This window comes from Branchiostoma floridae, chromosome 11 (genome assembly GCF_000003815.2).
Source record: "Branchiostoma floridae strain S238N-H82 chromosome 11, Bfl_VNyyK, whole genome shotgun sequence".
NCBI classification, from domain to species: Eukaryota; Metazoa; Chordata; class Leptocardii; order Amphioxiformes; family Branchiostomatidae; genus Branchiostoma; species Branchiostoma floridae.
Window position 1 is genome coordinate 5,081,473 of NC_049989.1, and position 14,871 is coordinate 5,096,343.

At 41.8% G+C, this 14,871-nt stretch overlaps 1 protein-coding gene across 1 annotated transcript in view; it reads left to right on the top strand.

The window, feature by feature from the left end:
• The window catches only part of LOC118426440, a gene marked incomplete in the record, with an annotated part of 32,036 nt that overhangs the window by 9,838 nt on the left and 7,327 nt on the right, over window positions 1–14,871 (top strand). Inside the window, 4 exon segments of the mRNA XM_035835819.1 lie at window positions 8,917–9,051; window positions 9,508–9,648; window positions 10,011–10,451; window positions 10,852–14,871. Coding sequence (XP_035691712.1) covers window positions 8,917–9,051; window positions 9,508–9,648; window positions 10,011–10,451; window positions 10,852–14,871 — 4,737 coding nt within the window.

Below are 14,871 nucleotides of genomic sequence, written 5' to 3' on the forward strand. Positions count from 1 at the left end.
GTTGGGGCAGACTCGGGGAGCGGAACAACAGCAGAGAAAACCTACGTCAGCGTTGCTGTTCCAGTCAGGGTCAGGAACACCTACTTCGTGGAGGGATCAGATGCCAGATCCGACTCCAGATCCGACATCGTCAAGTCACCAGAGGCGACTGTTCTCCACGACATGCAGGACTGGAAAACTTTGACACGACAGGAAGGTAGATCAATGTATTCAGCGATGAGCAACGATCCACAGTACTCGTCTGCTCCGCCATTGCTGACATTTCAAGGGTATCATCAACCCTATGATGGCGCGTTTGGAGACAGACACCAGCTTAGAAGACAAGGGTCATCAGACAGCAGCGCCTCTGGACGTGTCAAACAAAGGGCACCACAGCCACCAGTACAGAGGACAACCAGTCCCGTGCAACATGTTTACACATCATCGTCCCCAACACGGCCAGCTACTTCGCCAGTGTTCCAAGGTTGGGTGAATATGTACATCGTACGAGGGGTGATCAATAAGTCCTCGGCCTCACCCAGAAATGATACTGTAAGCACAACTCAGATTTCGAGGCACAACTTTATAGTATGAAGCCTTTTATCAATATCTTCAAAATTTCAAATCATTGCAGTCATTACTTGCCATGCATTCGTTTTTTTAGTTAGAAGGTAAGTGGCGAGAAAAACAAGGGCGAACTTGAATTTTAGTACACATTCATATAATACTTTAAACTTGACATCTATGCTTCGAAATCTGAGTTGTACTTACTATTTCTGGGTAAGGCTGATGACTTATAGATCACCCCTCGCACAAAGCAAATGTTTCACCTCAATTCACATGCAATAACAACATAGCAAGTACAAATTCAGAAGGCCTGTTTCAACACGCACGAGTTGTGATACTTAATTCTACTTTGAATTTAACAAATATTGTACTCATTGATGACTCAACTCTTCCACTGACGATTTTATTTGCAGTTTGGAGGCAATGCCATACTGTATCACTTGTTACAGATGAAGATTCAATATGTCATATGTTGTGTTATGATGTAAATCACCGTCAGCCATTCTGCTGGCACATTGTCTAATGCAACATTTTAACAACTTGTTACAGGTGATCCAACAGGACGCCCGGGATGATCACCAATTTCATTATATAAAGTTGCAGTCGTAGTCGCATTAACATAGACATGTAGCAAATATGGCAGCATGATATTGTATCTATTAGCAAAAGGGTAAATGACAAAAATGTTTTATAGGCCTCAGTTTCTATTCCATTTTACGTGAAACGTATAGAATAAGATGACTGAACACTATACATGTAATAAATAGAATTGAATGGATGAGTTTTCTTTCTTAGAGTTGAGGCCTGATAAAAGGGCTTAACGTCACATTTTCACAAAGGGGTCCAGCCGGGCAGTTTGGGGGGACGAAAAGTACGATATAAAGGACAACATAAACACAGAGCGGACCAAAAATGATGCAACAGCATGCCTTGTGCATATCTATTGGCATAAGCTTTAATTTTTCTTACCCGCAAACAGCCCAGCCGGGCCCCGGGTAGGAAATGTGACGTAGGCCTAAGTCACTGTAACGTAAAATGTGTGCATCATAATGCGAAAAGTGTTGGATCCTAGATGGGAATCCAAATCACAGCCAACAATGATGGCTTATACTGGCAATCATACACTTGAAATAGTACTTAGCCACGTAGTTCACAAGATTAAGTCTAATAAGTGCATTTCAAAGGGATTCAACATATGTCTCCCGTCGGGTTTTTCCATTATTTGTCAACTTATTGCTGTTTCCTTAACCTCTAGCTGTGATTTCATTTACTCAAGGCTGTTTTGTAACCATCACTTATTACGTTTGAAATCACTAATATTACTTCCCGATGACAGTTTTCGGTAGCATAATAATACCAGCGGTCACAGTGCTTCATTATGTATTTTCCAACATTTCTATATTCAATAATAACTATGGGATTACAACACTTTTCTTTATATTAACCAGTTATTTTAACACTAAGTCTGTCTTCTTTCTTACTGCTGCCAGCACCCGCCTCTGCGCATGCTTTCCACGCCCAATCATTGCAAAATGGCTACCCCTCCCCACCTCCACCTCTCCTCTCGCCTCCCCATGGCTCCAGATCCCCATCCATACCCCCTCACCCCAAAAGACCCGCTCCCCAGCCCCCAGCGCCGCTTACCCCGCCCCCTGGTACTGCAGACACCACTGTACCAAAGGCGGCCATGGTCAACAGGAGGCACTCTCCACCAGAACTACATGTATTCTGTAAGTACCACCTTTTATCATCACATAACATCATCGTATGTTGTTTATTGCTATCCTAACAAAAACTGACTTTCAAGTTTGTGCCATTTAGCCTTTGTTCATTTTACGAAACATACCGGCTATAACGAAGAATCACACATTAAAAGTACAATTCAAAATTTAGTGACACAAGGTCGAGACTGTAACGTTATTTGCACGATGCTGCTGTGTGGATTGCAACATCTGCAGTAACTATCCCTCGTGGTTCCAAGAGGATGTTAGAACTACTGTACATGTACTTGCATAATGTTTTCATTCATCTTTTTACAGCTATTGGCAATGCCAATGAATACATGAACTGTCTTCTTAACAATTGTGCACCATACACACCCACCAACATCTCACTACATTTTTTTTGTGTACCTACAGATGGGGATGACTACGTGGACCTTCGTGATAATGGGGCCAGCTCTGTATCATCCTATGGAAGTCAGAAAGGAGTTAAGGTAATCCACTTCACTCACAGACTGAAGAGTATAGGGGTAAGGCCTGTACTCGTAGTACTAGAATAACCACCACGTTAAAAGTTTTATCCCTAAAGCACAATGTGCCAGTCCCTTGAGTAACTGACACCTCTTATACCTTACTACCTAGATCTCCAACCTTCATCGGCTTACCTACATAATGCTTCATCTTTCTGTCCCAACTTTCCAGGGGAACAAGTATCCGAATCGATATTTCCCCGTCTTCAGAAGATCCAGTAGTAAGGAAAGCTTTGGGAAGCGTGTCATAGAGGACAGGTCCCCAACTGGACAACCCAAGAGGAGGAGGTCATGGCTACAGATATAAAATGTACAAAAGCTCAAGTCATGTAATCATACATAAAGAGGACTTGGACACAATCAACCCAATCATGGCTTCCAGATTTCTATCTAAACCATTTCCAATAAATAACATCATACTCAAGTAGAGAGCTCATTTTCGATCCCATAAAGACGTGGTTGTACATAATGTATTCGTTCCTATGGAGGGAAGTCTATATATAGTGCACCATACCTCCTATATCATCACACCTTCATGTGTACATGTAGGTGTGATGACATAAGGAGCGGTATGGTGTAAATATTTATTTTAGGTCCTGGATGATGATGTTGTAAATAGTGATCATAGCTCAAAGTTAGGTGGATTAGGATGCAGTTATTTAAGCCATTGCTCTACAGCATAACTGGCATATCTATTCTAGCCACTGGTTTCAGGATAAAGAAGCCCCTGACAGCCCTTTGCAATCACTAAATGAAGTGTACATCCTTGTCCTTGCCAGGTGTTGGCATGATATAATTGCGTTCCTGTCAGTGTCTGTCACAAAGTTACCTCACTGAACATCTGACACTTTATTTTCACCCGATGGCAGTATTCATGTCGCTATTCCACTGCAACTAACCCCTTAACAGAGATCTTTTCTGTCTAAACTGACACCGTCTTTAAAAATATACTGAAGAGTGGGAAATTAGGAAGGTGCAGGCATGAAGAAAAGTTGATATATGTCGAAGAAAGGGAGACTTAGGCAAATTTAGAATGAAAGACCAGTGGCTGTCACATAAACATCTCAAACTTAATGGGTAATGACAGGGTCCATGAAAAAATCCCAATAACAGCAAAATTTTCAACGTTACCACACATTTGTGTGGTGGAAGAGCCCTCAACAAATTTGAAGAAAAGCCGTACGATCAAAGCCACAACAATTTCACAGGTCAGCGAGCATTTGCAGAGGCATAACAATCACAAGGATGTTCGGTAATATGGATACGTGCCCTGCTGGTAGCCTGTGGCATTCCAAACCTGGTCACCCTCTTTGAACACATGATTTGAAACTTTGTTGTTGTTCACTGACACAGATTACGACTGTTCTCCTCCTGAGTATTTTAGAATCTACGAAAAAGGCTCTGCGAAATAGTATTTTTCAATCTCATTAACACAATCATTGAGTCCAATCTTATGCTTAAGGCAAGAAAGTGATATCTTTAGTAAAAGTTAGCAGCAGGCCCCTTAATAAAGTGTAGCCTGGAGATCTTGCCTGGGGGTGATCCACATGGTTAGCATGCCGATGCGTGCTGCCGGCATTGTCAGGATGCAAATGAAGTGGTTCTTCCACCTGTGAACTGCCATGCAAGAAGGTGGCCTTTCAACTGTGTTACTGCTGGCCTGAAGCGTCCAGTGGAGGAGAGGGGGGACGACTCTTCATGTCAACAAGTCCTTCATACATCGTGGGACAACGTTTCGTGTGCTTCTGTTTCTCAAATGGGCTTCATAATCGTGAGTAGACTGTCTTAGATCTCTGATATCATTTGTACTCGAAACTTTTGAAACTTTATGACATTTTACAAGCACTTAAATGTTTGAGTTCATGTTATGATGACCCAAAAGTCACTGTTTTCTTTGTATACTGATTATTGTCCTCTAATTCTTTTCTTAACTGTAATTGTTTTCATTGAATGATCACTTTCAAATGTCTGCTTAAGAAGTTGTTTAAACTAAAACTCAGATGCTAAACTATCAAAGAATGAAGAATAGAAAGAATGATTAACATTACAGATTGTAATGGTGATCTTTTAATGAACATGAATACATGTCGCTTATCAGACTTCTATATGACATTTCTACTAACTGTCGCAAGATCTGACTCTTGGAAACTCAGTGTCAAAGACTATACTACCAAAGAATACCTGACAGTGTGTACAGCTACATGTAAAGCAGCCTAAAGTGTTATAAGTTACACAATTTGTGCCTAATAATCAATAATTTCAGAGGAGGGGACAGCTGATGACAGGAAGTTCACTTTTAGGATTACAGGACAGTTCCATGATGTCACAGTATTCTTACCACATCTTAACTGTTCGGAAGACATTTGATCTGTTTGTTTTGTGTGAAAATTCCGAGGTCGATTTAGCCTAGGCAGTGTAGGGCTTTAGATAGTTGCATGTTCTTTTGTACAGTCAGTAAAGCTGGTGTGTGACACACCTTGACCTTTTAGGGGGCACACCTACAGCTAAAATCAACACAGATAAGTCACCTGGTACTTTTTCCAATTCTGCTATTTTTTCTCATTTCTTGTTCATTGACTGTGATTTGTGACTGAGTGTATACATGTGTGAATGATTTTACTTGAAGATTCCAGAAGAATTGTACCATAAATGAGACCAAGGTAGACCTCTGACCTTGAAGTTGTTTTAATCATTTAAAACTTTCCATGACACCATACACATTACTGAATCTGACTCATACAACTGTATAAGAGACATCTTAGACAATATTTTGTGTGACTTATCGTTTAGAAGGGATTAAAGATGAAAACCCAACCTGCAATTATGGCATAGCTCAGTGATTTGTCATTTAAATTTGTAGGTGTGGCCATGTGCATTACATTGTGGTACTTGACCCCTTATATGTCAAACTCCTGCTATTTCTCGGTCAAATAACATGATATTAAGACTACAGATGATACCTGTATGGTGGATAACTCCTAGTGGGTAGTGTAAATGCTTTGTTGTGACTTGGGATTGGTTGGAAAATGCTTTAAAGGCCTTGAGAAATTCTTTATGATGAGTCCACATTTACCCTGACCCCTAAAAGAGTCTCATTAAGGTTTGTCCCTGCCCTGGGATGTAAAAGAGTGGGAGCCAGAGGGTCAAACTAATTTGTTTGTCAGGTGTCTTCATTAATGTTAGAAGTCAGAAGAGAAATTCTATTTCTCTGTAGGTCATAATTTAGGCACATTGCATGTTAATCTATGGTATGATCATCAGATTGCGTGCAAAAACCGCATTTTCTGATAAGTTTGGACTGTTTTTGTTCATAACTATACGGTTTTTACCTGCTATCAGTTTGGTTCTTATAATAAGTCTGTCTCCCTGATGTAAATGTTAACAGATGCGGAAGTCTTTTCTCACTTTGTGCCGTTTGAATTATTATGATTTTTGTATTATCTTTTTACCACCAATGATCTAGTAAACATGTAGGTCAATGGAATTGTAGATTGTTACAAGCAATCTTTTTTTATGACATTTCTGTTTTGTATATATAACGTTAAATACGTTTTGTAAAACAGAAAAACAATGTTTTTGACATTACATTATAAGCATTATGTCATTGCCATGATTGATGTTTGTCATTGGATATCATTAAGTATATCATCAACAGATCTACTAGTATCAGATAAAAAATGTTCAGTTTATATCTTTTTTCTACACTCGAGGTTTCCACATTCCTGTTTGAGTAATTCAGGTCTAACCTATGCATGTTCCTGTGATGTTATATAGTGTATTACCTAAGAGAACTAATCCTGTGGATTAGGTGCAGTGAATTACACAGTAGTGCTGGAAACCATTAGTCAATCCACAAGTTAGCATTATGTTATACCTAAATGTACTCGAAAAGGAGAAATTTACAATACGAAAACACGACAGATTTCACATTTTGTATCATCACCATAACACACTAGTAGCCATAGTCAGTATAAATCAGCATACTACCCTCCCCCTTCTAGGTCATTTTATGTCTTTCCTTCATTCGAGGTCACTTAGGACTTGAAGCAAGTATCAAAATGAGCCAAGTCCTTGAGTATCTGTCCTAAGGCTAATCTTTGTTGTATGAGGAGTTACTGATGTGCCAACTCCTCCATTCATCGGTAGCCAGGTGTACATGTTCGTGTTTTAAAACTATTATACACCTAGTAAGTTTTAAGCAACAAGTCTTTTTACAAAGCTACAGATAACATCAATCGTCTAATCTTAGCTCTTGTTGGCATCTAAAATTCCTACTAATAATTCTTTAAAAGCTATGCTTTGTATTTGTTATGCCTGTAGGTTTGTTGATCATGAGAGTCCATAATAATGGGCCTCGATTATTGCAGATTTGGCTTAATTGGAGCTTGCAATAGGGGTATCACTTTGGAATAACTTGCCTTATTGCCAGACAGAAACAAAAAGGTCCCACATTGCAAGAGGAAGTAAATAATGGAATGAAGATATCCTGGCATAAAAATGAGAGAGCACCACCTAATGAAGCATTGTACATAGTATACAACACTGGGATGTATGTCAGCCCATTCCCTGGTGAGGTCAATACTGGTCCCTCCCTTGTTGTATAAACACACTCCTAACATAGTTGATGGGTGAGTCAGTGGTGTGTATAGTTGGATCAGGTCAAGCATCTCAAGACAATAGAGCACAAGCCAAAATACAAAGGCTGTACGCAAACATTGTCAAACGTCCTTTTGTGGGCTGACAAGACAGCCACCTGTTATCTCTTTTGATTTGTTTGACCTTCCTTTAATGTACTGCTTATTATGAAGTAATTGGCAGCCCAATCCCTCAACTTTGTAACTAAAATTTCCATCAAGATACCATCTCTGTTGTAATTTTGCAGAATAGATAGGGAAAAAATAGCAGCTGCTTTTGTAACTGGTGTACATTTTAGGTTTATCAAGGTGTGTCACATACTAGATTTACAGATCCAAAGCGCTCAAAGTAGTGCTGTCTAGCATGAATTAACTTAAACATTTCAAACAATAGAAAACTTATCTGTTGAATACTGGATGTGAAGATGCTTGTTGATATTTACCATGCAAAAGTTATAATTGTAGACTCTTAGGTTTTTCCTTCAATGACACTACAAGAAAAAAGTGTCACTTAACACTATCCTGCAATAGAATCTTCAACCTTTTCCAATGTCTTCTCCTCGAGCAGAATTGATGACAAGCAGCCATGATGTGGGAAAATGATGAGCAGCTCATCATTGAGCAACAGGTAAGGAACTCTTTCTTTCCAATATAATTGCAGTGAGATCACGAGTAATTAAGGAATCCTGTTACCAATCTATACATTATGTTCCTTTTTCTTAATTTGAATACAGCCTTTAATAAATTATTCCTCTTATGGCATACAATGTCTCTTAAAAATACAGTTCGGTTACAAAGAAGTGCATTACAATCCCTGGTGGATTATGCACAAATGAGTGCATTTTCGGCTGTATTCATTCAGATCTTTTACCCTGACAATTATGCTGGCAAATGGTCTGCATCAAAGGGTAGCCATGATGGCATCTGTTATGATTTTAATGCATGTACTCAGATGATTCATTGTAGCAGCATAATTGAAACTATCCCTCTTAGCCAATTGTTGGAAATCCCAGTTCCGTCGATGCAAGCCGTTAACACAGGGTTCAATGCCCCTCAATACAATGAAAATAGATTATATCTTTAAATCTACTGTTGTCACCCTTTTATCCACCTATGACAATGCTTGGATTTCCCTCAGATTTGTAGGACAAGTCAAATAATGGCTGTATTGCCATTTGAATAGGTAATCATAGCCACAGCAAAAACTCAATGTATTTGACATGTACTTCATGTACTTTTGTCTGTAAAGTGGGTAAGTGAGTCAGCATATGTATCACTATATTAAAGTTGACCCAATGAAACGTAGATCAACTTACCGTGAGAACATCAAGAGTACAGTGACTGTTGTAAAGCTCATGGTTTTTACGTACATTCCTTTTGTAGTTTGATTGTTGTACTATTATAATGATGTGTTCGTAATCCCAAGTTGGGTTTTATTTTCAGAGCAGATTCTATGCATTCTGTAATGTATTAATTATCTTGCAGAGAAATGGAAATGGGATACAATCCACAGTCCAGGGCTGGATGAATGGTGGTCTGCCCGATGGCAAGGAGAAGTACACCAAGGATGGCAAGAGGATCGTGGCAGAAGAGGAGTGGTTTTATGAGAATGGAAAATGGGTAATTGTTTGTCTAAATTCTTAATAATGATTTTTTAACAGCAGAAAATATCTAAAATCTAATTCAAGTTGACTGAAAAACAAACTCTGCACATACATCACATTCCTCAGGACCTAGCAGAAGTACATTGTACATAATTACATACAATGTTAGGATGCTTCTGGAGTTTGCCTTCTGGTATGAATTTACAAACTTTTCCATGATATGATAACTTTAAGAAAGGGGCAGAAAGTCAGCAGTTTTGTACAGAAAGGTTGGAATCGTGGTTAGTGTAATTGTGCCATGCAGATGTTTGCAGGGCCCTGTAAAAGTACCTGAGGTATGTATGAAACAAGACAAGATAAAAAAAAAACAGTCTGACACTGCAGGGTCACATCAGATGGCAGTATTGCAATTGACTAGTTAAATTGAATGCATAGGTATACAGCACAACCTGACACTGATTATTTTTCACAGGCGCACATCTGGATATATGAAGACCAGGTGCTTGAAGTGGAAGATGCCAGATCCAGGCTGGACTTTGAAGCAGCTGCCAGGGAATTGAAGAAAACAACACAGGTTATAGAGGAGACAGTGGTGGAGGAAAAGGAAGTTGAGGTAAAAGAAGTGTCAATGCACGCTTATAAATCTATTCAATATGCTATTCTGTTGTTTTTTCATTCTAAAAATATACAATGGCAAATTATGTTATGCTGATGGTACTTTAATAGGCGACTTGATACCGCAATTGTTTGACATTTACGTTGGTTTCTGACAGGAATAGATTATTAGACTAAGTATGGAAAACTTGTTTTTAGTTTATGACAATTAGATTATGAAATGACAAGCGATGCAAAATAAAAATCTCTACTGTCTATGTACATATCATCATCATCATATCCAAAGCCAGTGATGTAATCAGATGCTGATGACACATCTTGCATCTTCTTCAACACAAAATATTCTCCATTCACGTTCAGGAGGAGATCAAGGGCCCAGGTATGCGGATCATCATCAAAGGACCGTTCCGACTGCAGCGAGCACCGCCGAAGCCAGGAATCAAATGGAAGAAGAAAGTAGAAGAGGTACTGGGCGAGGAGCCCATGGTGTGGAAGGCATTGGTAGCAGGAGCGCTAAAGCATGGGACAGAGAATGATTTGGGGGATTGTAGCTTGGCAGTGCTTGAACCAGCGGTGGTAGATGCTTTAGTATATGGTAGTGACTCAGAGTCTGCAATACCTGTGGTGTTGGAGCAAGTGGAGTCTGGTAGTGGTGATGATGTAGATGAAGCAATGGTGTCAGCGGGGCCAAAGGAGGATTTCGTGCTGCCAGTGACTGAGGGAAAAGGCAATATATACCTACCAACATTGCTGGAGAAAGTTAGGGGCAATGGCCATGGCGGTGGCCAGGAGCTTGCAGAGGTGAGCAACTGGTATTGGCAGATTTTGACGACCAGTGCATTTGTCTATAATGATGTATATTGAGATTTTAGCATGCTTGATACTGCTACTACTACTACGACTACCACTACCACTATTGCACCACTACTACTACTACATGTACTACTACTACTAACTACTACTACTACTTCTACTGCTACTACATGTAACATTACTACTACTACTACTACTACTACCAATCAGATATTGGCTTAACTACACTCCTCAAACATTTGATACCTTTTTGGCATGCAACATAAAAACGGAAGTCCATGAAATCGATCAGCCAATCAAGTACGCTATCACACTTGCAACGTTATGAATAAAGGTGTGTATGTGGTCGAAGGACTCCTAGGCTAACATGGATGTTCATTGTTACTAGGTCAAAAAGGAACTAAGGGTCATAGAGGCGCTGGAAGAGTCAGACTCGGGCATTGAGAACACGCCTACACACGAGATCAGGAAACTCAAGCAGATCCAGTACGGAATCGGTTACGAGGAAAAGCAACTGGGGGATATGAAAATTGCTACAGCGCAATTTCAGCAGGCCAACGTGGTTTCTCAAGCCTCAGAGAAGTTCTCCAGACCTGCGGTACAACAAGTAAAGACAGAAGATGCAGTATACAACCAGGGCACGGAGCAGACACTGAAACTAGAATTAGAAAGTACACGTACAACCGTGGTCACCCCTTCTGTCAGCTTTGACCGCCCAAAGTACAGCAATGTCACACAGCAGCTCCTTCAACCAAAGACTACGACTGCAAAGAGCCAAGATGCTGAGTACCACAGGGGGGTTGCTGGAAGTGTATCCCCACCACAAGAAGAGAAGATTACAGGTGACATAGAGAGCTTCGAGTATCAGAAGGTGAATTATGAGTACGTAGACGTCACCAAAAACAGGGCACAGGAATCAATAACAAGAAGCCTGGACCCCAACTACAACAACGCAGTGGAGGAGGTGATAAAGATACCGTTAGGAGAACTACAAGGAGTGGTACCAGGCCTTGTGTATGTAAAACCCTGCTACGAAATCCTAAAGCAGGAGCAGAACAAGGCGTTTGTGAGTCAAGTAATCAGCGAATCTCCCGTGTTCATGGAAGCTGGCCAAGGGCAGACAAAGATACGTCCAGTAGGCAACGTCGCTGAAATAGCCCCAATTAAATGGCACCAAGCAACAGTGGCAAAAACTGGCGAAACGCTGTCAACGGCAAAATCTTCCGTTGTCAAAACCGAAATGGAGTATAACAAAGGGAAACAGGAGGAGACGTTTGTTACGGCGGAAGAAGTAAAAGATAACATTGAAAAATTGACGTACTCGAAAGCTGCTGTGGAAGAAACAAAAAAGCTACCTTCTGTGAAGCCGGAAGTGTTTCAAGCAAAGATACAGCGTGGAAAATACTTGGAAGCCGAAGAGGCAAGAAAGGAATTGAAGCTGGAAGAGGCTAAAGAGAACATTGAAAAGTTCACTTATACAAAAGCTACCATCAAACAAACAGAAAAGCAGAGATCACTTAAGCCGGAAGTGTTTCAGCAGGCAAGTCAGGAGCCACAATTCAGTCAAGCCAAGGAGACGAAACGAGAGTTGAAACTGAAGACCACCCTTGAAGAAATACCAGCGTTTAAGTATCAAAATTCCCCCATAACAAAAATTACCAAAGTGCCATTCCATATGGTGGTGAAGAGCACTGTGGATGTTTGTGTACCTTTATATCGAGGAGAAGAAGGAAGTGTCACCGTGGAACCCGAAGAAGTTGACGCAGAGTTGAAGCCTCTAGACTTCAAGAAGACAACCTTTGAACCGATCAAGCAAGTGGTCTGGAAACATAACACAGATGAGGTGTCGTCCTACGATGCGAAATACCTCAGTGGCGAAGAAAACAAAATCACCCTCGAAGAAGAAGAACTTGGTACAGCAATCGAGCCATACAAAATTGAATCCTGCACCTTCTCAACAGTGTCTCAGGAGGTGAACAAGGCCAATTCAGAGGAAGTTAAGGCTTCAGCTCCTAATTACCTTCAGGGTACGGAAGATGAGGTCGTGGTGGAGGCAGAGCAAACTAGGAAAGGTGAGCCACCTATTCCATGGGAAAAGGCCGCAGTTGAGAACATAGATGTGGTGCTTTCGTCTGTCAACTCAGAGATAACAGAAACACAAGAATCAGCGTATCTCGAAGCTGAAGAGGCCGAGGAGCATGTCACTGCTGAAGAAGCAGGCACTTTTGAAGGTTTCGACATTCAAACGCCAACATACGAAATCATAGAAGGTCTGGAAGGCAAGGTGGAGAACGTGGCTCTACAGAAGACAGAAGCACCACAGTACAATCAAGGAATTGAGAACGAACTGGAAAAACTGGAACTGGAGAAAGCTCGTAGAATCCAGCCCCCAATCATCGAACGGGCGGTGGTCGATGTAATAGAGATAGACAAAGCTGCCCACGTGTATGTCAATCAGCAGCAAGTTGTACAGGTTCCCCTGTCGATACATACTGCTGTAGAGGGGGATCTGCCTGAATGGGAAGTAGCTGAAGAAGTCGAGTTCGAAGAGTTGAAGCCAATGAAAGCGACGCCAAAGATGGCACTGGGGCAGTTATACATGGCAAAAGGACAACAGCCAAAGGTGGGGTTTGCAGAGGAACCATCTCCCGTCATATCGGATGAGGTTCACCTAATTCAGAGACCTGTGTCCCCACCTCCAAGAGGAAACTTCAAAGTCAAGGAAAAGTCGGTAGAGCTGGAGTTGGGAGAAACAGAGGAAATCCCACAGGTAGTGCAGAAGTCGGCAAAGGTGAGCTTAGTCCCGAAAGACGACGAGAATAAGGCCGACAGCCACGAGTTACAGACCCTTTACATGGACGTCAAATTTGCTGACGAAAACCAGAACTATCTCGAGCTCGGAGAGGCCACGAATCTAGAGGCAACATACGTCATGGAAAATGCTGACATAAGTCTAGCGGACATGGACGCGTTCGGAAAGGTAGAAGTGGCGGTTCAGCAAATGAAGAAGCTGGATCTCCCCAAGCTTGAATTCCATGAAGAGCAGGAACAGATCACGGTGGCGGACGTTAACCTTTCGCCTGTTGTGATTTCTCCAAAATCAAAACAGTTACATGCTGAGTACCACGTAGAGGAGACAGAAAATTATCCCGACTATTCATTGTCCCTACAAGCAGTCCCGCGATCTCTACTCAAGGAAGCACACGAAGATACCATCCAGGTTCGTTCCGACAATGTGCTTGAGGTGCCGGAAATAAGGTACAATGATTCCAAGGAAGTTACCGTACCTGAGACGGAAGCCCATGTTGCAGAAAAGACAACTGTTGACACCTTCAAAGCACCGAAAATTTACCGTGGGGAAGAGCAAGAGGAAATGTCAGCCCGAGGAGTAGAACCACTTGCTGATGTGACAAACACTACCTTAAAGCCCAGCGAGATTGCCATATTAGATCTGTGGAAGGCACTTGTCCAAGAATCTAAGACAGAGCTACATACCTTGGAAGCAAAGGAAACAAACATCAACATGATTGGGTTGGAGGTGATCTCCGATATCACTCCGCTGTCACCGGATATTGCGAAGGAATTTGATTTACCAGGTGAGTCCTACCTGCATGTTGAGCAGGCTAAAAAGGAAACGTCAGTATACGTTCCCCCACCAGAGCTGAAGAATTCTCAAGAGGCTGTTCTTTTGCTAAAAGAACATGAAATCATCGACGTACCCCACAAGAAGGAGGAAGAAGGGAAGGCCAAAGTTCTTGCCGTACCAACGCAACGCCTTGAAAATGTCCAGTCCACAAAGCCAGAGATTATGCCAGCACAGAACTTCGCAGAGGAGCATATCATCGACACGAGGCAGGAGTACATCTACATCATTCCGCCCTCTGGTGGTCAGGATGCACAGGTCTCAACACTTCCAAGACTTGACATGGATAAAGCACGTGCGCAGCACTACAGAATGCAGCAATTCCCCGAGGAGCACACAATCGACCTGAAAGAGGAGGTCATCCTTACAATCGATGATCCATCTTCTCCGAACACAGCAAGCTCCTCCATGTTACCACAGCAGCAGATGGACCGTGCGAACGCACAGCGCTACAGGATACAGCAACTAGCCACCGAACAGGTCATCGACATCAAAGAGCAAAAGGTCATCGTAATTGAACCCCCGGAGCCAACGACAGCAGGCGAATCCTCTCTTCCACACCTAGAAATGGACCGTGCCCGCGCAGAGCGATACAGCATCCAGCAGTTAGCTCAAGAAGGAGTGGAAGATCTGGAGGAGCAAAAGGTTGACACTATCCATCCCCACTCATCGGATGCAGCCAGAGAATCCACACTGCCACACTTGGAATTGGATCGCGCTCGTGCGGAGCGATACAGAACTCATCAGATGGCTGAAGAGGGGTCA